The 21,954-nt window shown below is 61.2% G+C and overlaps 1 protein-coding gene across 2 annotated transcripts; it reads right to left on the bottom strand.

Moving 5' to 3' along the window:
* Positions 1–372: 372 nt before the first annotated feature.
* On the bottom strand, positions 373–20,193 carry ATG2A (autophagy related 2A). Of its 2 annotated transcripts, none has more exons than XM_087422679.1 (41): positions 19,928–20,193; positions 17,722–17,884; positions 17,481–17,633; positions 17,244–17,346; positions 16,685–16,820; positions 16,436–16,534; positions 16,062–16,158; positions 15,811–15,975; positions 15,566–15,706; positions 14,809–15,046; positions 14,581–14,725; positions 14,393–14,485; positions 13,774–13,932; positions 13,428–13,671; positions 13,018–13,114; positions 12,734–12,893; positions 11,922–12,064; positions 11,693–11,832; positions 11,428–11,588; positions 10,816–10,966; positions 10,479–10,678; positions 10,295–10,375; positions 9,981–10,087; positions 9,808–9,900; positions 8,609–8,679; positions 8,342–8,418; positions 7,605–7,769; positions 7,329–7,455; positions 7,028–7,242; positions 6,359–6,567; positions 5,948–6,083; positions 4,180–4,386; positions 3,872–3,973; positions 3,705–3,789; positions 3,479–3,614; positions 3,308–3,380; positions 3,024–3,106; positions 2,636–2,757; positions 2,342–2,496; positions 1,138–1,290; positions 373–1,060 (listed from the first exon to the last, which is right to left on the bottom strand). In XM_087422679.1, exons 1-41 carry the CDS (start codon positions 20,096–20,098, stop codon positions 824–826), a joined length of 5,793 nt encoding a protein of 1,930 aa, XP_087278805.1. In that variant the 5' UTR covers positions 20,099–20,193; the 3' UTR covers positions 373–823. The 2 variants fall into 2 exon arrangements, with proteins under 2 accessions (XP_087278805.1, XP_087278804.1); XM_087422678.1 differs by having other exon boundaries at positions 7,599–7,769; positions 19,928–20,192.
* Positions 20,194–21,954: the final 1,761 nt, after the last annotated feature.

Genomic DNA, 21,954 nt, shown 5'->3' with positions numbered 1-21,954 from the left:
CCCAGGCTCCTGCAGGGATAGAGCCAAGAAACATGGTCTGGGTGAGGTGGGCTCCAAGGGCCATTCCTCTTCCCCCTTCACTCAGCTCCAGCCACATCAGAAGTGGGGCCAGGGCAGCGCCCCCCTGGGATCGGATCGGCGAGGTGGAGCCCAGCACAGTGAGCGGCAGGGCAGCAGAGGGAAGGAGGGCTGGTGTGGGCAGGTGGTGACGGGGTTAAAGGCCAGGGGCTGGGTTAAACTGCTGTGCGGGCGGGGAGGAGGTGGCGACCTCTAGTGGTGACATGGGAGGTGATGGGTGCAGAGATGGGGATCTGGGCGGAGCCGAGGTCAAGGCTGAGGCCAGGGCAGCGCAGGTACACAGGACCAGGGGGCTGGCGATGGGCACAGTTTATTCCACTTCATGCAGACACTGACCCACACGCTCAAGGAGCTTAAAAATAATACACGGAACCACATGGTGTCTGTCCCTCTATCCCCACCCAGACACAGAAAGACACTTGGCTGAACGGTGTTGGGTCCGAGGGTCCGAGAGCCTCCATCCTGGGACAAGGCAGCAGTGTGGGCCCAGGTGGTGGTGGGGGCAGTGTCCTTTCCCCCCAGAGGAAAAGTGCAGAGACAGGGCCGAGGCCCCAGGCAGGGAGGCCCCACTCTCACAGCGATTGGCAGCGGCAGGCCGGGCAGGGTCCTTCCTGGTCCTTCCCCTGAGGGCCCGGACTGCCTGGCTGTGGGCCACAGCTCTCAGGAGGCGGGGAAGCTGGGGTGCCACCAGGGCAGGCCAGGCTCGGTGGGCGGGCAGCACCCTTGGGTCCTGGGCGCCCAGTGCTCAGTCCTGGGCCTCCTCTGAGCGCCACTTGAGAGCATGGTCCTTGTGTGCATCGGGGAGGATCTGGTTGCGCATCCCCCCAAGCAGGCTGGACGTGGCCTCTGTGGCTAGGATGAAGGGCTTCACCACCGTGGGGGGCAGCTGGCGGATCACGCCCCCCACTGCGCCCGTCAGCCCCTTCTGCTCGTGGCCCCGAGACGCCACGTCACAGATGGTCTGAGCCGTGTCCAGGATGCCCTGTGGAGGTTGGAGGTCAGTGCGGTGGTCTGGGTGGGAGGCAGGTGTGGGACGGGAGCAGGGCACGGCCTCATTACCTCTCGAACTGTGTCATAGGCTTTGGCCACACCCTCCCGGAGGTCCGCTGGCTGCTGGCCCTTTCGCAGCCTTCGCACGGAGCGCTTGTCCTGCAGGGAGCGCGAGATGGGCACCGCCGGGGACAGGATGTCATATACCGTCTCGGCCGTGGCCTGGGGGACACGGGGGGCACCAGATGAGGAGAGCTGGCCTGGGCAGACATGTCCAGCCCCTAAGCCCCTGAGTCAGCCTCCAAGGACCATGCTGGACCCCCGGCCAGCCCAGGAAGCTCACCATCCCCTCGCCCCCCACAGCCGTGCTCTATGGTGCTGCTCTGGGGTCCTGCCAAGGCTCCCCCACCCAGATCAGGGGGCTTCAGGTGGACTGCCGGCCTCCTGAGGGGACTCTGCTAATGTCCTCCAGACCCAAACCCCTCCTCCTGCTGACCACCATGTCTGTGTACCCTGGCCAGTCTGTGGGGTGTCACAAACGCAGCCCCCTGAGACTGAGCGTACTGCCTCCCCAACCCTGCTCCCTGCCCGGCCTCACCAGCTCTAGGGGGCAGCCCCAGCAGAGACCTGGGCGCCCCCTCGCTCACCCCATGGATCATCAGGGAGTCCATCACCGAGTCCCACCTGCCTTCTGTCTGCCGGCTCCTCCATTCTCTCTGCCCACCCCCCCCCACCCCGCCTCACTCCTTCCCACCCAGCCTCCTCACCACCCTCAGGGGGCCCTCAGGTGCCTGCTGATCCCTCCAGCCTCCTCTCCAGAGACCCTGCCCCGGTCCCCACAGGGCTGAGCTTGCAGGTCCCAGAAGGCACTGTGCTCCCCACGCGTCTGCATGCTCACCCTACCTGCTGGGATCACCCCCAGACGCCTGCCTGCCCCGGCCCCGCGACCACAGACTCATCCACTGAACCACAACTGCTCTCGGACCACAGCCACGCCCCTCCCTCCCCTTCAAGACGGAGGCCAGGAGCAGAGACCCAGCCGGCTCTAGAGCCCGGGGGGCGCTCACTCTCCCCTATGGGAGCCACTGTGGGCCTCGGGAGACCTGCTGAGGGCACCAGGCCAGTCACTTGGCCTCTCCTTTCTGTGACTGTCCCTCATAAATGAGGCCGTATAACCAGACTGCCCCCCCTCGGTAGAGCTTTGGGGACGGAATCGGGTGCCGTGGAGCAGACCCTCCCTGCCCCGCATCCCCGCACCCGGGCGCCCACTAACCTGGATAGCCTGCACCAGCCGGTTGCTGAGTTCCAGGGCAGCGGAGGCCGTGGACGAGCCGAAGGAGGCGGCCCCCCGCTGCAGCCCCCGCATGAGGCGCCCATCCTTCCTGTACTGCTCGATGGGCAGCCACAGCAGGTCCCGGAACCCTTGGACTGGGGGGATGGGGCTGTCAGAGATGCCCAAGGCTGCGCTCTCCCCATTTACCTTGCTTTAGGACCTCCTCCACCTATTCCCAATGGCGGTTTCTAGGCTGCCCCAAAGTACAGGCAGTTTCAAGAGTCAGACACTCACAGAGCTGGACAACTGAGTGCATGGGGCCCACGCCCCCGAGCAACCCAGGCAGCTGGTTCTTGCGGATGTCCTGCAGCCACTCATTGAGAGCATAGCCCAGCACCTTGTCCACGCCCAGGAGCCTGGGAAGGGGAGCGGAGAGGACGGTGGGGTGGGGCAGAGCCAAACACGGAGGGGTCACGGGGCCAGGAGGACCTGAGGCACCCCAACACTCCCCATGGCCCCACCTAGCCCTGTGTGGAGGAATGACTGCCCATTTTATAGAGGAGAAACGGGCCCTAGAGGGGTGATGGCTTGGCCAAGGCCACGCAGCCAGTCAGGAGCAGAGTGAAGGAAAGATGGGGGCCCTGGAGAGAGGGTGGGGTGCTGGAACGTGTGGAGGGCTCACCCGTGCCGGCAACACAGCCGCTTTAGCTTCAGCTCGGAGCAGTTGAGCTGGGCCAGGCCGATGAGGAGGCCAGCGAACGTGCCCTGGGGAGGGAGCAGAGGCTGAGGTTTACACACGGGGCACAGGGACCCGCCCAGCCCACGGGAGCCACTGGAGGCCGCTCAGCAGCCAATGGTGCCTGGACGCAACCCCTGGCCCCCAAAGACCAAGTCACACCCGGGCAGAACAGGGACTCTAGAGAGGGTCCAGCCCACGCGGCCACCCCACCTGACAGCCCCACTTACCACCTGGTCCATGGTGACGTGCTTGCCGTGGTAGTCCAGCCAGATGGGCACCTCAGACGTGAAGCGGAACTCCCTGGCGGGGAGTGGGGAGAGGGGGTCCTCTGGTCACTGACCTTCCCCTGCAGCCTAGCCCAGGGCCCCCAGCCCCTAGTGCATGGCCCACGGCCCTACCTGAAGTAGATGGGCTGTTGCTCAGCAGAGGAGGAGCCACGTCCACCACCAGCAGCCTCCCGGGAGCTGGTTGTCTCCACGTCCTCAGGCTGCCCTTCCTGGGGGCTGCTGGGCTGGACTCGGGTCTCAGGGTGAGCTAGGGTGGGGGGCACAGACCACGGATGGGCCCAGGGATGGCCGGGAGGCAGGAGGCCCAGACCCTCCCCTCCCCGGCTCAGCCTCTTACCATCAGCGGGGGTCTCTGCTGGGACCATGGGGTTGATGCCGGCCGCCAGGCTGGTGAAGAAGTCCTTAAGGAAGAGCAGGGCATCCTGTGGGGTAGGAGCAGCTCAGATTCTGGGGCTCAGAGGCAGCGGGGTTCCCCTGGGCTCTGCCCCGACCCAGTGCACTCACCTGGTCCACGTTGAGCCGCAGGGGCATCAGCGAGACCCGGAGGCAGCACTCGGGCCCACCCGGGCTGGTCGTGGGGGCCACGTGCAGCGCTTTGATGGTGAGCTGGGGGCAGAGGGCCAGCTCGGGGCGCCTGCCGGGCCTCGGCCCCGCCCCCACTGCTCACCCAGCCAGTCCTGCATCTGCGCGTGCTGTTCCCTCAGGTAAGCCCGCCTGAGCCCCACCAGCCTCCCAGGCTCACAGACAACCTGGGTGCGTGTGTGCACACGTATGTGTGTGTGTGCATGCGAGCACATGTGTGTGGCCCATACCATGTTGGAGTGGGCGCGCCGCGGCATCCGCTCGCTCGTGTGCAGGTACAGGAACTTGTTGATCTGGGAGGAGGCAAGCCGGTCGCGGACCTCGAGCTCCTGCACAATGAATACCTGGCGGGACAGAGGCCGCTCCTCCAGCTCCCGGCTGGGGGCTGCAGGGCCTGTGGCTGGCTCCGCTGGGTACACCTCGTGCTGGAAGCTCACCTGAGGGGTGGACAGAGGCCTGAGCCAGGCAGGTAGCGCCGGACATGGAGGGAGGCGCCCCCCCAGGGCCCCCCCTCCCAGCTACTCTTCCTGCCCTCAGCCCCATCTCAGCCCCACAGTGGCTGCCGCCGGGACACCTCCGCATGGCTGTCCCACAGGCACTGCAAACATTTCAAACAGGTGAACCACAATGAACCGCCTCCCTCAAATCTACCTGCCCATTCCCAGAGCCTTCCCATCACCTAAGTGGCACCTGTCCACTCTGTCACCCTAAGCGCAAACCTTGGTCTGGCCCTCGCCCTCCAACCTCTCCATCACCTTGGCTGTCAGTTTTGCTCCCTCAAAACATTTCTCCAATCCCTCTGCACTTCTGTCATCTCCACAGCTGCCACCCGGTTTCTCCCTGGGACGCCTCCCCTGCTTGTCCCCTGCAGTCCCTTCTCCACACACCCAGGGGGGGTCTTTGTAAAGCACATGCCCGCCCACCTCGAGCCCTGCAAACTCCTCACCACGGCCCGGCCCTGCCAGGCCTTGCCGCTCCCTCCAAAACCTGCCCTCTGCCCTTGCTCAGAGGTGCCCGTGCGCTGGCCTCTCCTCAGCCCCTTGACCAGGGCAAGGCCCTCCTCATCTTCAGGTCCTTGCCCTGGCCTTCCTCTCCCCTCACCCAGCGCTGGCACTGGCTCTCCAGTGTATCAGCACTCAGAGGGCCCAGGCCGCAGCTCTGAACTACATCCCCAAGTTGTCTCAGCACGACAGCCCTTCAGAGCTCGGGTAGCGGGTCTGCATAGGCTCACCCTCAGCAAGCGGCACCCGCACGTGTGCAACCTCTCAGGGCAGCCTGGCCCACTTGCTGGCTCTCTCGCACGCACACCCAGTCCAGCAGGCCAACCCATGCTTCTTCCCACCGGCACAATCTCTCCAGAATCTGACCGTTCTTGCCCACTCTGCTGCTACCACCCTGCTGCTACCACCCTGCATGGCCACCGTCTCAAGCTGACTGCATCTCACTCGAGTAAAAACCAAAACCATCCGTGTCCACAGGCCCTAGTCGGCCTGTCCTGGTCAGATCTCTGGCCTTATCTCCTATTACTCTCCTCCCTGCTCAGCTGCAGGCTCAGCTCCCGGAACACACCAGGGATATACCTCGCTTGCAGCCTTCATGCTGCACCCTCTTCCTGAAAACCCCTTCCCAGCTCACTGGCTCACGTCCTCAGGTCTTTGTGCAGAGAGCACTTTTCCACGAGGACCCTCCTGCCCCTCCCCGACACTCCCTCTGCCCCTCCCTGTTTACTTTCTCCGAGCATTTATCACATTCGACACACTATGTATATCTTACTCCCTCCGCTATGGTACAAGTGACAGGAAGGCAAGGCTTCTGTCTGCTTTGCCCATCACTATATCCAGCATCTAGAACAGCGCCTGGTGTGCAGCATGGCAGCCGACCCGTAAACATGTGACCTGGTGCGTGACAAGGGCTCCCAGTAAGTTCCCGTGAAGTGCTGGCTGAGCGGCAGGAATGAGGTGCCCTGGCTGACCTTCTGCACCCCAAGTCCCAGCTCACCTTGCTGAGCTGGATCTCCATGAGGACATGGTGCTGTCTCCCACTGCCCCCCTGCATACGCCAGGAGTTCTGGGGCCGTTTGGGGCCAGAAGAGCGGGAAGGGGAGCCCCTGGTGCCCGTGAGGCTGACTCTTGCCCTGGGAAGAGGGACAGGGGACAGCTGACTCAGGAGAACCTCCTTCCCTTGCCCCTTCCCTTCAGAGCAAGTCTTTCAGCCTGGGGCAGGGGACCCTCTCCAGCCCTGGGAGGTGGGCGGGACAAGGAAGGAGGAAGACCTGAGGCCAGTGAGAAGGCAAGGATCTGGCTCATGGTTACCGGCTGCTGAAGGTCAGAGCTGGACCCCAGCCCTGACCCCATCCCCCGGGGGGGTGGGCCACAATCCACAGCTGCACCTGCACCCTCTCCTCCTCACCTGTGGCCGGGGTGGGGGCCAAAGTCTCGGCCCCCATAGAGGTGCCAGACGAGGGAGACCTCACGCAGCACCACACGGCTGCTGGGTACTGGGAAGTGGGCAGGTGCCCGCAGCAGGTCTGTGCTGCCCAGCGGCCGTGAGAAGTGCCCGTCCTGCACGACGATGGGACCGGGATGCAGCTGTGTCACCACGGGCTCCCCATCCCGGGGCTGCAGGGAGGAGGCCATGTGAATCCACGTGGCACAGACATCTTCCCCAGGCCAGGCCACCCCACATCTCTCCTCCATCCTCGCACCTCCCTCCCCGTCTCTGACAAAAGATGACTTGTGGGCCACAGTCCCCAGAACCGGTGTCTGAGTGCTTTGTCCAGGAGGAGCCTGAGTGCCCCCCGTTCCCGCCAGCCCTATCTCCCTGGAGCCAACGTCTTGCTCGCACATGACAGTGACCTCTTGATGTCCCAGTCCCTCTGCCAGGATGCCATGCCTTCTCTTTCTCTGGAAATCCACTCGCTCCTTCAAAGCCCAGAGTCAAGGCAGACCCTCCCAGCCCCACCTCCCCAGTGACAGTGACCACCTCCTGCCTCTCACAATGGGAGCCCTAGAAGGGCAAGAAACTGAGCCACCCTCTCCCACCTCTTCCTGGCCCCTGCCCAGCCTGCCCACCACACACCGGGATGCCCAGGCCAGGAGCGTCAAGGATGCAGAACTCGTCACTGTCCAGAGTGTCTCCATCCCCCTCCTCTTCCTTTTCATCTTCCTTGGTCTCTGAACGGGACCCTAAGCTGCCAGCGGGAGCCCCAACAGGGGTTGAGGGGGGCTGGGCCCCACTCCGTTCACCTGGGAATAGGTAGACCGACACGGGCGAGGCCTGAGAGAGGGGGCCACCTGTGGGAGAGAAAGGCCGTTTTGAGGCAATGTCTAACACGGGTGCCTGATTGTGTCTGCTGGCTCCAAAGCACCCCCCAGCCCACCTGAAGGCTGGGCCAGCTCCCGCAGGCTTCGTTCGGTGTCCAGGAGGGCGTCGGCCAGGTCCCGCTGGTTGATGAGGGCCATCTCCACTGGGGGGCATGAGGGCAGGGAGGCAGGGCTCTCGGAGAGCTGGGCCAGGCAGAGGAGGAGTGGTGAATGAGTGACAGGAGGGAGGGGCGGGCCCCAGGGCTCCCTCATGGCCAGGCCCCGGGCGGCCAGGGCAGGGAAGGGGGCCTGGCAGAGCTCTGGTAGCCTGCGTGGCCAGGCCTCACCTGTACCTTCTGGCCGGCGATCTCCGTGGGGCTGGGGGGCCGGGGTGGGGGGTGCAGGTCGCCCTCACTCATTACGTACTGGAGCAGGTTGATCAGCAGGGCGCAGGAATCAGCGCAGCTGTGCACGTGCACCACGTTGTTGGAGCAGCGCAGCTCGAACAGCGGCTGGCTCTGCGGGGACAGGGTGGGGTGGGGGGGCGCCATCAGCCCGGGCTCTATTCCCACCATACATAGATAGGACCAGCTGGGCCTTCCGCGGGTGGTCAGCCTGCCCAACCCCATTGAACGGATGAGTATACTGAGCCCAGAGTGAAAGGGGCTTCACCCAGGGCTGCCTGAGGAAGCAGGAGCGCGCCCCCTGCCTGAAGGGCTTCCCGTGCCCCGTCCTTTATCCCTGACCTCAGCCCAGGGAGGCGGGGCCTATTATCTCCACTTCACACCTGAGCGGTCTGGGGACCCACAAAGCCTGTCTGCCTCCAGAGGCCCTGCTTTTGCGCTGCCTGCAGCTGCCCTCTGGTGGTGGGGATCATATTGGGGGACACTCATGGTGGGCCAGGCCCTTCCCAGGGGGACCAATAACCACAGCCCAGCACGGGAGGAGCAGGCCGTGACCACGATCTGAGCCCAGGCCCAGCGAGCAGAAGTGGAGAGATGGTGTGTAGGGAAAGGGTGATGTCCTGAAGGCTCCCTTGGCCCCGGCCCCTGCTCTGGCTCCGGGGACCCCGGGCGACAGCCACACTCACCAGTTTGCCCTCGGTGCTCCCTTTCCAGGTTTTGATCACGAGTTCCAGGAGGTCAACGTCCAGGACACACACGTAATCTGCAGCAGAAGGTGGGAGAAGTCCCCACTGCCTCCTTGCTCCCCGCCCCGTCCCACCACCACAGCGTAGAATGAGGGGTTTATCTGGGGGCAGCCCTTGTGTGCGTGCCCACGTGTGGGTGCTGAGAACCCAGCCAGCAGCTGGGTGAGGACATCTCAGAGGGGAGGGAGCCCAGTCCGGCCTGCCTACCTCGCCGCAGGTCCAGGGTCTCCACCTCACACTTGTCAGACAGGTACAAGGCCGAGTCGTCGAGGATGAACCTGGTGGGGAACAGGGCTGAGAAGGGCCCGGGAGCCACTGCAGGCAGCAGCTCCACAGGAGCCGGCGGGGGTGGGGGGTTCCTAGAGACACATAGGGGGTCCCAAGCCCACAAGAAACTAGCGCTGGGCCCTCTGGCGTAGGCGTTCTTGTCTGTACAATGGGAGGTGGGGCCCGGTCTCCTGTGCCTCAGGCCCAGACTGCAGGTGCTCGCCAGAGTCAGTCAGCACTTTATCATCCTCCAAGTGCTCCCAGCTCCTCCTCCTCATCGGGGCCTCATGACAGCCCTGGGAGGGAAGAGTCCTATTTTCCCCTGAAAGCATTCTCTGTTCTTTTAAAGTAAGTCCTTATTTTAATGGCAACATAATACAAGCTCCTTTAAGATATTTTATTTTATTATTATTATTATTTTTTAATTTTTTGTTTATTGCAGTAACATTGGTTTATAACATTGTAAAAATTTCAGGTGTACATCATTGTACTTCTATTTCTGCATAGATTACATCATGTTCACCACCAAAATACTAATTATAACCCATAAGATATTTTAAAATACAGCAATAAAAAGGAAAATGAGAATCACTCATAAGCCTTAATCCCAAATTCGGAGAAAAGCACCATGCCTCTCTGTCTAGTCTTTTCTATGAAGCCACACAGATGTATATAAATACCCCCTCATAAGTCTACTTTTTAAAACATATGTAGTTTTGTATCCTACCTTTTTTAGTAAATATTGTACTAAAGCATTTCCCCACTTTTTTTACTGTTATGCTTCAACTTGACTTTAATGGTTGGGTGGGCCATGTTTACTGAGTCAGGTTGTAATTTGAGGGCATTTAGATTGTAAGTTTCGACTGTTGCAAGTTATACCACAGAGGCACTGTATTCCACCTCTCTTATGATCATATCCTCAGGACAACCACCAGCGTGAGGTTATCAGGTCAGAGCCCACGAATGCTTTTAAGGCTCTGATTCGAGGTCCAACCGCCCTCCAGGAGTTCCTAAGGGAGGGATCATCACCCTGAATGAACAGAAAGGCTCAGAGGACACACAGCAGGTAGGCAGGACCCTGGGGGAGTGGCAGCTGCAGTCCAGCTGGGGGTGGGATGGACAGGGAGTAGCCCACATACCTGAGCAGGAAGGTGGAGGTGTCCATGATGATGTTACTGGAGAGGGTGAAGGTCTCGGCAGTAACGAGGACACGCACAGGGAGGTAGAGGGGCCTGGGGGTCACACCGGGGTTAGGGCAGGCTCCTTACACGTGAGAGCCTGCCCCCAGCCCTGGCCCGCCCAGCCTGGGTACCTATAGTCCACGGCGCAGGAGAACAGGTGTGTGTGTAGAATAGTAATGACCGCTGGGGGCGGGTAGCCCAGCACTGGGTCATCCAGCACATCTAAGAACTCCAACAGCTTCAGGGGCCAGGGCAGAAGAGGCGGTGAGGACAGGGGCTTCTTCCCTCCTCTCATACCCTCGCCCCAACACAGCTCCCTACCTGCTGCCCATCAGCTGTCCACCACACCCCTTACCCAGGAAAGTCAGCTCCAGCCCAGGCCATGCCCCCCACACCGGCCTCCTCCCAGCCTAGAGACCTGCCCGCCCACGCCACCCTCACTTACCTGGGAGTGCCAGCTCTGTTCCGGCAGGGCCATGTAGTGGCGCAGGGTGGCTCTGTGCAGCTGCAGTGTCACCAGGAACTCCTGAGGGTGGGGCACAGTCAGTGTAGTGGGAGCCCAGCCCACCACACACCAGGGGGCAGCCACCCCAGCCAAGTGGGTGGGCCAGAAGCAGGTGCAGCTGTACCTTGACGTTCTTGTGGGGGTCCAGGTGGATGCGCACAGCAGTGGACAGCATGTGGGGGACTCGGCCCTGGCCCTTGAGGCCCGAAGCTCCCCGCTCGGTCACCCCTTCCTCCGATGGGTAGATGGTTGGGGCCAGCTGGGCTGGAGGAGCGAAGCTGGGCAGCTCCAGGCGACTGGGCAGCAGGTAGTCATCCACGGCCGCTGGGGAGGCATCTGGTTAGCCCCCTGCCAAGCTGCCTGATGGCCCACTCCACCTAGGGCTCATATCCCTCCTAAAAGCCCCCACTCTGACCATGGACCCTAGGGACCCCGAGGCGACTGGCCCCCAGCCCTCACACCTCGGTGGTAGAGTGTTGCCTTTTCGGCTTCCAGGCAGAAGTAGCCGAGTCCTGGCTGACCGTGGTACTGAGTGACGCTAAAGATGGTGCCTTGCTCCACATCCAGCACCAGCTCCCCGTGGACGGCCTCCAGCCGCCGCCCACCCTCGTCCTGCAGACAGAGCATGTGGCTGGGCCCCGCCAGCTGCACTCTGCAGCTGCCACACCCTCAGGGATGAGGGGTCCTCCTGGAGCTCTGACCTGATGAGAGTCAGCTCCAGCCTCTACCCAGACTCTGCTGGAGGCCCAGGGCAGCATTTGCCTCTTCTGCCAGAGGGCAGTCATCCCTGTTATGTCTGCCTCCTAGCAGTGAACGGTGCCGATCCAGACCCCTAGCATGGGGCTTTACATACAGCAGGTGCTAATAACTGGCTGATGGGGCACAATGGGATGGGGAGACCATGGGTGGGTCAGTGGGTGGTGGGTGGGTGCTGCTGGCTGGACAGACTACACTCAGCCCCCACCAGGGCCTCATTCCCACATTCCCAACTTGGAGATGTTCTCACTGGTCTTGTTCTCCTGCCAATGGGGGCTCTGGAGTCAGGCGCTCACCTCCCGCCGGGCTGCCCTCACCTTGGTCTCACAGAGGGCTGTGATCCGACCCTTCAGCACCGTCACCAGTGTAGAGAAGGTACTCTGGGAGTGAGGGCTCGGGGACTCGGGGGCAGGGGGCTGGGGGGCGCCTGATGCCCCCACTGAGAAGAAGTGGGCGTCCTCATCATCCGAGTCTGAGTCTGGGGTGAGATCAAGCAGCAGAGTGGGAAGGAGACCTGGGAGGGCTGCCCCAGCCCCGCCCAGCTCCAGGGACCCTGGGACCCCACCAGGACGCCCCTCCTACCCAGCTTGAAGGCTGACTTGCACATCTTGAAGTTGTCGTGCCAGAAGGCCGAGGGGCCTGGGAAGCTAGGAGGGTGAGCAGCAGGGTCGGGGGTGGGAAGCAGGTCGGCGGGCTCCCACATGAGCAGGTCGTTGTTGATCCTGAGACAGGTGGATGGACGGATGGTGGTGAGGAGGGAAGCCCAGCCTGGCCCACCCCTCGCCAGCCCCCCACCTGCCCGTGTCACCACCTGTTGTAGAGGCTCTCGTAGACCTCCTTGCTGGGCAGGAAGATGTGGGCACTAGGCAGGACCACTTCCAAGCTGCAGCGTGACAGGGCCAGGGCCCGGCTCTGGAAGGCCCTCATCTCCTCAGAGTCTCCCGGAATCACCATCTGGATGGGGGAGCGGGGGAAGGCACCTGAGAGATGGCTCGGGAATCACACCCAGGTCTGCATCCTGACTTCCTATCATTCATTCATTCTCATTCATTCATTCATTCATTCATGCCCTTCTCTGCTGGGATGTGTGACAGCCACCTCGTGTGAAGCATCAACCACATGCCAACCCTGCTCTGAGAGCCTCACATATGTTAACTCTTTTATCCTCACGACAGGCCTATGAGAGGAGGAAACTCATCTATAGGTAACTCTCCAAGAGGTTGGGCAACTTCCCAAGATGACACAGCCACTGAGTGGCAGAGCTCGATTCGAATCCAGGCCATTTGGCTTAGAGGCCAGGCCCTTAACTGCCTCTCACTCAACCCTCATCAACTTCAGAGAAGAGAATCCCAAGGCCCAAATGTACACTGCTGATAAATGGCTGATGGGACAGGGTCCTGATCTTCCTGATCGAGGACTCATGCCCCCCTCGGGGCCTACCCTCACCAGTGCTCTCACTCCTGGGCCCCACGAGCTGGAGTGCTTCCAACTCCCCACTGACCCGAGATGATGGAAGAGAGGAGATTCTCGCCAGTGCCAGGTTCCATCACCTGGCGCCCCAGGTAGTTCTGCCCCCTGGCCCACAGCCCCCAGGTGGCTTCTCCGAGAGGTCCCGGGCCTCACCTCCTCCGTCTCATACATGGTCCTCTTGGAGGAAAAGGGTGAGGGCTCCGGTTCCCGCAGCTCACATGGACTCTCGGCCGACTGCTCCAGCTCCTCTCCCTTCTCTGGGGCCACCTCCCACTGTGCGCTGCTGAGCTGGGGGTTCAGGGTCACCACTACCCTGCCAGGGCACAGGCCTGTCACTGGCCTGCAGGGTCCCCAGCCCCTGGTCCCAAGTGGGCTCCCACCACCCTCAGTAGCAAAGCCCTCCTCTCCTACCTGCCCCTCCCAGAGCCCCCACTTACTGGGGCAGGAAGTATTTGCGCCCAGGGCTTTTGGGATCCAGGGCTTTAGAGACCCGCAGGCAGGGCACGGGGGTCTTCTCCCCATCTTCATAGGTGCCTGGAGAGGATGGGAGAAATGGCGGTTGTCACTGCTGCCTCTCCCTATTATTTTTTCCCCAATGTCAGATGGGGTCAGTGGGGGCCTGGAGACCCACCGTGGTGACTGTTCTTTACTGGTTACAGACCTGCATCCTCCCTCATGCCCTTGGTGTGCAGTGGCCCAGGGAAAAAGGTCCACTCTGCTACTGCCAGGCAATACTGAGGCCCCACAGAGCTGGTGAGGCCTCACCCAGGGTCTGCCCCACTGTGACCCAGCCCCTGCATAGCTCCAAGCCCCCTGCCCCCAGTGTTGTCTCCCTGGGGGCTCTTACCATGTAGGTCAGAGCAGGTAAGTTCCAGGCGGGTGGGGGCTGGGGGACCAGGCCCGCTGCTCAGCTCTGACCGGAACTGGGGCTCACTCAGCTCTAGCCGCAGCTGCTCAGCCCGCACAGCCCGGCCCACCCACGGGTCCCGCTCGGGCCGCAGGTCAGCGATGGGGAAGCGCAGCCGCAGCGTGGCCCGAGGTGCTGATAGCCGCACCACCGTCTGCTGCTCAGCAGCTGCTGGCGGCTCCGTCTGCAGGAGGTGGGGGGTCAGAGCTTCCATCAGGGCCCCCACCACTGTGGGCACGAGCCAGAGGATCCGTGCCCCACTCCCTGCCCCAGCTGGGCATCTCACCAGCAGGCCGGCAGGTGGCTCGGGAGGGGGTGTGGTGGCCAGGCACAGCAGGGCAGTGAGCCGGTCCAGGGCCCCCAGCTCCACGTCCGCCTGGAAGTCGGCCAGATCCAGGGCCAGGTCTGAGTGGCAATGGCAGGCGGCTGGGCGCCGGGGTCGGCTCTGAGGGCGAGGGTGTTCAGGTCAGCAAAGGCTGTGGGGTGGGTGAGGGCGGGATGGGAAGGGGCCCCTTTGAGCAAAAACACAACACAGAGCCCTCCCAGGTGGTAAAGAGAAAAGCTTGGGCAGGGGACCCACGAGGGGACGGGAGACCCTCACCACCCTGCCTAAGGCAGAAGACCATGCTTGTTGAATAAAAGCCACCTAATACTCGCCAGTTCAGCCCGGGAGGCCAGCAGGGGGTTGCCATGATGAGCCCGGGGAGGGGCAACCAGGCTGAGAACAGCATGTACAGGGCCCAGACATATTCAAGAGCCCCCAGATGTGGTCTGGTTGGAGCACAGGGTAAGGGAGTAGAGGGTGGGAGCAAGGAGACACCAGGGAAGGCCGGGAGAGGGGGCGTGGAGTCAACACACTGCGGGAAATAGCCAAGGGCCCCTAGGTCTGGAGTGGGAGGGGTTACCTTGGGCACACGGCGCAGGGTCTGCGTGTGGCGCAGGTGGGCGCAGGGCCGAGCCGAGGCCTGGGAGCCCAGGCTGCCGGGGAAGCTCAGGATCTGGGATGGGACACAGGAAGTGCAAGTCAGGCCGACCCCCTTGCCCACCCGAACCTCCAGGCCCGGGTGCGCACACACTCACCCTTGACCCTCACCTCTGTGTACTCAGGCTCCGAAGTGTCCCTGGGCCACAGACACTCCAGCACCTCGAGCTGCCCAAAGTGCACCTCCGTGCTTGTGGTCCGCCGGCCCCTGCCTGTCCGCAGCTCCCAGGACAGCTGCACGGCTGCACCCGTTAGCCTGCGGGGAAGAAGCAGAGCATCAGAGGCTGGGCTTGCGGGGCTCAGGGAGTCTCTCCTCAGGCCCCTGCCTTGGGCTTGTACCGGACATGGCTACAGGGACAGGCCCTCTGGAAGCGTGGTCGGAGATGGTGGAAATCGCGGGAGCCGAAGGGCCCGTCCTTGGTGGCCTCAAACTCAGCAAAGAAGTGGGTGGTGAGGTCAGGTGGTCCGGAAGAAGGGGCCAACGTCTGAAGCAAGGTCAAGGTCACACCCCCCAAGGTCATCTTCAGCAGTGAGTCAGGGCGCAGGGTGTCCGGGAGGGGCGTGGGGGCCGTCTTGCCTGAGGGGACAGAAGCTTCACCAGAGGCTCCCCAGAGCTCATGGTCACCCCAGGTAGAGTGGCAGTCACACAGCAGGCTAAAGGCTGAGAGCAGCCCTGACGCAGCTGGACTGGGGCTCTGGCAGGGGGCTTGGCCAGCCAGGAGTGACACGGACCCTTGTTATGCCAGGCGCTGAGCCCGGGCCCAATTCAACCCTGTCAAGGGAGTGGAAGGACTAGAGGCAACAGAGCACTCGGCCCAGTACCTGACACACACAAGCTCTCAACAAACATCAGCCAAACATACAGCCCGGCAGGGTCGGATCTTATTACCCCCACTGAATGTAAGGGGAAACTGAGTCTCGGAGAGTTGAAGAGCTTGGCCAAAGATTACTGAAGCTGAAACCTAGGCTCTGTCCATTGCTGAGCGTCCCCAGGGAACCAAGTCACCAACGGTGGACCTCCAGGCCTCCCATGTGCATGTGACATCACATCGGCACCGAGTCCTCTTCCAGCTCTTTCTGCCCCCAGAGCACTCACCAGTCGGGTGGCCCTGGGCAGAGAGCCGACGGGGGGCCGAGTCGCTGTGCACAGAGGAGCCCAGGTCTACGTCGGAGAGGGAGAGCTCAGAGATGGCTGAGGCCACACTGCTCGTGAGGCCCGCCATGGAGAAGAAGAGGTCTGTAGGCCAGAGGAGGGGGATCAGGGACAGCCTGGCTTGACCCCAACTCCTGCACCCCCACTAGCCAGCCTGCCAACAACCACCGGGTCTGGCCCACACGCACCAGTGCTGTCCAGGCTGACAACGGGGTTGACAAGGGGGTCTGGGCTGAGGGGCTCGGTCACAGCCCCTGCCTGCAGCTGCTGGTTCAGGTCCTGCTCAATCAGCCACAGGTCTTCAGCACCTAGCGGGCGGCTCTTGTTCAGCTTGTCAATCAGGCCCTCGGGGTCTACAGGGAAGGACACTTCCTTGTCAACCCAGCCTGGCCAGCCCCTCCCCAGCCATCCCACCCCCTGGGCCTCCCAGAGGCCTCACCTGCAAGGCTCATGGCGCCGAGCAGTTCCTGAAGCTGCTGGAGCTGCCGTGGGGTCAGGAGCAGGTGCAGGGAGCCCAGCTGTCCAGCCACCTCCAGCTGGAGGCAGATGGGGCAGCCATGGAGCCTATACCTACCACCCACCTGCCCTCACCCTGAGGAGGTAGGACGCCAGTTGCCAGGCTAAGCTCTGTCACCAACGAGCTGTGTGACCTGGGCCACAACTTGACCTCTCTGAGCCTCAGTTTCTACACTTGGCAAGAAGGCAGTAGTTTCCCCCATTCAACAACCCCGCTTTGTCCCAGGTAAGATTCGCATTGCCGAGGAGGATTCTGAGATGGCATACTCCCTCCTCCCCAGGGGCCTCGGGACCCACCTTGGGGCCTGGGAAGGCCTCATTCTGTTTCAATTTCACTGTCAGCTCCATGTACCCTGAGCAGCTGCCAATCTGTAAGGGGGGCTCTTGGGGTTCTTCCTGGGAGGTGAGAGGATACAGGAGGGAAGGGGGTAGAGAAGATGAGGTCAGAGATGGTCAGGAGGGATGGGAGTGAGGGCAGAGGGGTCAAGGGCCAGAGAGGACTGCGATTAGAAAGAGAAAGAGACTGTGGGATCGGAGTTGGCCCACCTGTGGGGGGAGCTCCTCGAGGTGCAGGCGGACCCCCGCCAGCTGCAGCAGCTTGTGCAGGAAGGCAGGAGGCTGGTGCACGTCCACCGGGGGCGCCTGGCTTGGGTCCCGCACTGCCTCGTCACAGTACTCCAGTCTGGGGAGTGTAGGGTGAGCCCTTGCTCCAGCCACCCCAAGCCTGGAGCCCCTCTCCCCACACAGTATTCTGTTCTAGAGGTCTGGGGTCAGGGTGTCTGGCCTGTAGAGCTGTCCTGCAGGCTATCCCAGCCCTCCACGGCCAGCTTGGGGGCTCACGCCAACACGTGCTCCTCAGACCCTCAGCATGCAACCTGGGCCTCAGGGACCCAGCCACTCTGGGCCTGTAAACTTGGCCCCTGGACACTTCCCCAGGCTCACAGCACAGCCTGCCTCCCCCTGTCTCGGCCACCGCCCAGGCCCACGCAGACTTCCCCTGCCACTTCCCAGGAGCCCAGGCTGGGGGTAGGGCAGGGCAGGGCCATTCAGTAGCCCCTCAGTCCCCCTCTTCCTCACGCCAGCCCACTCTGCCCAGCCGCCCTACCTCTGCACGTGGACTTCCACCGCCACGCCATGCTCCCCATCACCTGGAGAGTGCTCCACCCTCACAACAGTGTCCAGGAAGGTCACCTTGATCCTTCGCAGCACTGAGGGGTGGAGGGAGGTCTCAGGTCAGATGGAGCAGCAAGGGGCAGGCAGAGTTTCCCCGCTGGAGCAGCAGGGTGGCCATGCTGTCTTGTGGACCACAGCAGGGCAGGGGGGCCGAGAAGAGCCTGTTTACCAGTCTCGATGGTCTGGGCGAACATCTCCAGTCCCTCCAGGGGCTGTGGTGGCTCAGAGGGCTCGGGCACCCCATCTCGCAGGCACTCCTGAGCCAGCTGCAGGCTTGTGGTCATGCACGAGGCCCAGCTTTGCGAGTCGGCAGCCCCTGGCCCTGCGGGTAGGAAGAGAGTTTCAGGGCAGGCAGGTTCAGTCAGCATTTGGGTGCCCAGGCCCCCTCCCACCACTTGCCTTGCCCTTACCTGGGCCCTGGCGGGGCTGCAGGGTAAGCTGGAGGCCTGAAACGTGCACGGTGCAGTGGTCGGTGAGCAGCGCGGCCCAGGGCACGGCCACCTTGATGGAGCCCACGAAGCCTTCCACCAGCTCCAGGGGCGACTCCATGGACTCCAGCACCTCGTTCACAGACTGAGCAGCCGGGGACAAAGCCGGCTCAGGGAAACCCCAAATCTGGCTGTCTCCCTGGCTGCCGCACCCCTCATCTGGCTGCTCTGCCTTGGAGAGTGCCCTCGCTCTCCCCATCCTTCCACATGCAACCTATAAGATACCACCTTTGCTCATGCTGATCCCCACTCTTGGCCCACACTATCCCAGCATCATCTACACGTGCCCAATCTTTCAAGCCAGAGGAGTGGGGAGCTGGAGGACGAAGAGGAGGAAGCTAGGCGGAGGGGATGGAAGGCGGTGTGTTCCAGGCATGGAACAGCATGCACAAAGGCCCAGCAGAGTGCAGCGGTACCCCACGTTCACTCTGGGTGAGCATGGAGTTCAAGGGAAGGGTCCAGGAGAGGCAGGCAGGGGGCTGACCTGAGCCGACAGACCCTCCCAACTCCAAACGCTGCCACAGCTGTACCTCTCTCTGAGGCACAAGGATGAGTCCCCAGATACAAATGGGGGAGTAGCACCCCCACCAGCCTGGAAGTTTCCTGAGGGCAGAGCCTGCCTGTTTTCTCTGTGTGACCACAGAACGTATAGTGCCACTCAGAGAGGGCCTCAGTAAACACTTGTTGGATCCGTGAATAGATACACACATGATAGAACTAGAAGGCCCATAGGGATCAAGTCCAAATTCCTCACCCAGAGATCCACAGATGGGGAAACTGAGGCCTAGAGAGGAGAAGGGACTAGTCTAGTCACCCAGTGTACTCTAGGGACTGAGACGGGGACCGAGGCCTCTCTCCTCATCCCATCCCAGGGTCCCCAGGCACTCGGCTTCTTCTGGGGTCTTCAGGGTAGGGGCTGCAGGCCGAGCAGCTGGGAGGAGGAGCTGGCTACTGGAAAAGCGCCTGCATTCCACCAGGGCCCAACCGTTCCCTGGAGGGCAGCTCTGAAAGTAGCCTCACTAGGAGCCAATTCAATCCCCAACAGGGGGGCAGGGCTAAAGTCAGCGGTCAGAAAAGGCCTCCTCCACTGGCATTCACAGGCAAGAGACTACCCCCAACTCTGGGCTCAGGGTTCTCCTCCTGCTACCCTACCTTTGCTCAGGAAGGCCTGGCCTACCCCTAAAGCCCAGCTCTTCCTGCCCAGATTACTCTGAGGCCAGGCACCCTGTCTGCCCAGCCAGAAAACTGAGAAGCCCCTGCCCCATGCCCACCCCTGCTACTCTGGAATGGACGGTTGACCCAGTGCTAGCTCTGGGCTGGTGCCTCTAATTGGTGGCTCCTTTGCAACTTCCCAGGTCAGCTGAGCTGTGAGTCACCCCCTCCCCCCCCAGCCTCAGGCCTCTGACCCAGACCTAACTCCTCGCTGCCTCCCCAGCATCTCCCTCTCTTCCTCCCTGCCTGAGGCCAGACCCCCTTCACCTTTCCTGGGGTCTTCCCTCCCACGGGGTTGCTGACCCCTAAGCCCCTCCCCAAACACCGGCTTGGTCCATCCCACTCTCCCAAAAGCAGGAAGTAGGCAGTGGCAGAAGTCACACGAGGTGTTGATCAACACGGGTGTTGGCGAGGTTGTTGACATCCACATCCGGAGGTGAACGCCACCCACCAGGCCCGGGATCATGGGGTCAGGAGGTCAGGGCACCTTTCCCACAGGTGCCCTCAGCAGGGCTCCCGACCTCTACCAGCCTTCCCTGATCAGCTGCATGGCCCCAACTCTGTCACTGCCCTAGCCGGGTCCTACCCGATCCCCCTATTTCCTCCACTCTCTCCTCACCCTCTCCCACTCAGCACCATGCTCCTCAACTCAGGCCCCAAACTCGATGTGCTCATTGTGGCATTCTCCAGACAAGTGACATCTCCCTCCGCAGCCTATTTCTCCCCCTGTGAAGAGACGGCAGGGACCCCTTCCCACCCAGGTTCTGGCTCTGGAGGTGATCGGCCGGGTCTCTCTGACGCCTGAAAAGGGCCGGACTCCCACGGCCTCTCCAAGCCGGTGCCTAGTCTCCCAGCCTGACCCTTTCTTCGGGAACCTCAGGTCGCGCCCCCGTCGGACTCGGGCCTGGCTCCTCACCCAGATCTCCAGGTGGATATCCCGCAGGGCAACGCTGCCCTTGTACAGATCTAGGCTGAGCTGGTCCAGGCTGAGGTGCTCCTGGAAGAAGTGACCCAAGTAGTGGTGCAGCAAGTAGCGGCAGACTCGCTCTTTCACACAGTTCGACCATGGCCACAGCCATCGTGACATCTCGGAGACCGCCGGGCCTGGGCCGCCTCAGCTCGCCGCCCGCCGGCGATGCCCGTCCGGCTGCGCTGTTCACTACAGTCCCCGGCTCGCCCCGCCGCTTCTCTCAGCGCCAGGCCGCGCCCCCGGACGCTCAGCCACGCCCCCCACGGTCACTGCCATTGGCCACTGCAAAGGGCGAGGCCTCCTGATTGGCCGCGGGGGGCGGAGCCTTCGGGCGCGAAAAAGGGACTGGGCTCTTGGCACGACATAGAGCTCCGAGTCTTGATTTACGCATGCGTATAAGGTCTGTGTTGGGAGACCTTTAACCTCTCTTTCACAGGCTCCGGGAAGGCTGTTGCTTGAAGTGCCAGCCCCGCAAAGGAATGCGCATGTGCCGACTCTTCCAACTACTTGAGGTAGTTGGGGGGGATTTAAAGAGACAGTGTCCCATCAAACTTCGTAGAAAGCTTCCCAAAGGAACGAAGTCGGTGTGAGAGCCGCAGCAGGCAACTGTAGAGACAATTAAGTGAATGAACATTTGCATTTTACAAAACGCTTTACCATCCTTTATCTCATTCAACCCTCATAACAACCCTCTAACGTAAAGATTATTGTCTCCATTTTACAGATAAGAAAACAGATTTATAAGGGTTGCTGTAAGTCCATCACCAAGGAGGTGTTTTTTGCCACTCCTTACTTGGAATACTCTGCAGGAGATCTACTCACCCTCCCTTCTCTCTGCAGTTGGGCCCCTAGCCCCTCTCTGGAATAATAATAGTTTTTTGTATTTCTAATCCTAAAATTAATAAAGGATGGATTCTAAAACCCTTTAGCAGGAGCCTATTGTTTTTGTACAGCCAGTGAGCTAAGAATGGTTTTTACATTTTTAAATAGTTGGAAAAAATCAGAAGAAGAATAAGACTTCACCACACGTGAAAATTGTATGAAATTCACATGTCAGTGTCCATCAACAAAGTTTTAGTGAAACACAGCCATGCTCACTCAATTAAGTACTGTCTAGGGCTGCTTTCTTGCTACAGCAGTAGCGTCGAGTACTTGAGATGGAGGCCTGCAAAGCCTAAAATACTTATTTTCTGGCCCTTTACAGAAAAAGTTTGCTGACCCCTGCTCTACAGGGTTGGTCACACAAGCCCTCCTACACCACAGGTGACTTAGGGACACTCACAGGTAATTATAATCTATTTTAGCCTTACTTGGGAGATGGATTCTACTGCAACCTAAAGCTAAAGTCAGTCTGAGGCAAGGGCAACCTCCCTGCCCAGGGGCAGGGACCTGGATTCCTGTCCCAGCTCTGTGTGGCCTCAGGCAAGTCACTACTCCTCTGTGAGCCTGTTTTATCATCTGTAACCTGGGGTTGGGTTAGTAGGCGGGATAAATCATTACCTGGAAGGGACTGAGGAACAGCCTCTAAGAGAGTTGGGAAACACTGGGAAGGCCCCGTTCAAAGAAGTAGGCTAATAGGAGGGCTGCTCAGAAAATGCTTGTGGAATGAATCAAGAGATCTGCCTGTCCCCCATGACGGGCCAGGGGTAGTGTTGTGTTCGTCAAATATTTATTAAACTAATAATAAAAAAATAATAGATACCATGAATTGAACCCGCGTGGTGTCCTGGGCCCTGGGCTTGTCACTTTACATTCATTACCTCATCTGCTCTTCACTACAGTGAGGCAGGCACTCAGTGAGGGAGGCACTGTTAATATCCCCATTTCACAGGAAAGGAAAACTGAGGCTGTGTGTCTAAGTGTCTGTGGAACAAGTGAATGAATAAGCATCACTTCTCTTCCCAAAGGCAGTGGGAATATAGAAGGACATATTCTGGAGTCTAGGAAAAGTTGTCCTGGTGTCTAGTCTAGGA

Source organism: Ceratotherium simum, chromosome 34 (assembly GCF_057802395.1).
Source record: "Ceratotherium simum simum isolate JZ-2026a chromosome 34, ASM5780239v1, whole genome shotgun sequence".
NCBI classification, from domain to species: Eukaryota; Metazoa; Chordata; class Mammalia; order Perissodactyla; family Rhinocerotidae; genus Ceratotherium; species Ceratotherium simum.
Note: the sequence above shows the minus strand (reverse complement) of the source record. Positions and strands in the feature narration are given on the sequence as shown.

What these genes read in the sequence shown, in the direction of transcription:
- ATG2A (XM_087422678.1), bottom strand. Translation starts at nt 20,098, where the DNA reads ATGTCACGATGGCTGTGGCCATGGTCGAACTGTGTGAAAGAGCGAGTC. An exon ending in TGTCCCTGTAGCCATGTCCG is followed by an intron (nt 14,726 to 14,808) that starts GTACAAGCCCAA and finishes TCTTCCCCGCAG; the next exon opens with GCTAACGGGTGCAGCCGTGC. An exon ending in CAGCCCTCTGTGAGACCAAG is followed by an intron (nt 10,967 to 11,427) that starts GTGAGGGCAGCC and finishes CTCTGTCTGCAG; the next exon opens with GACGAGGGTGGGCGGCGGCT.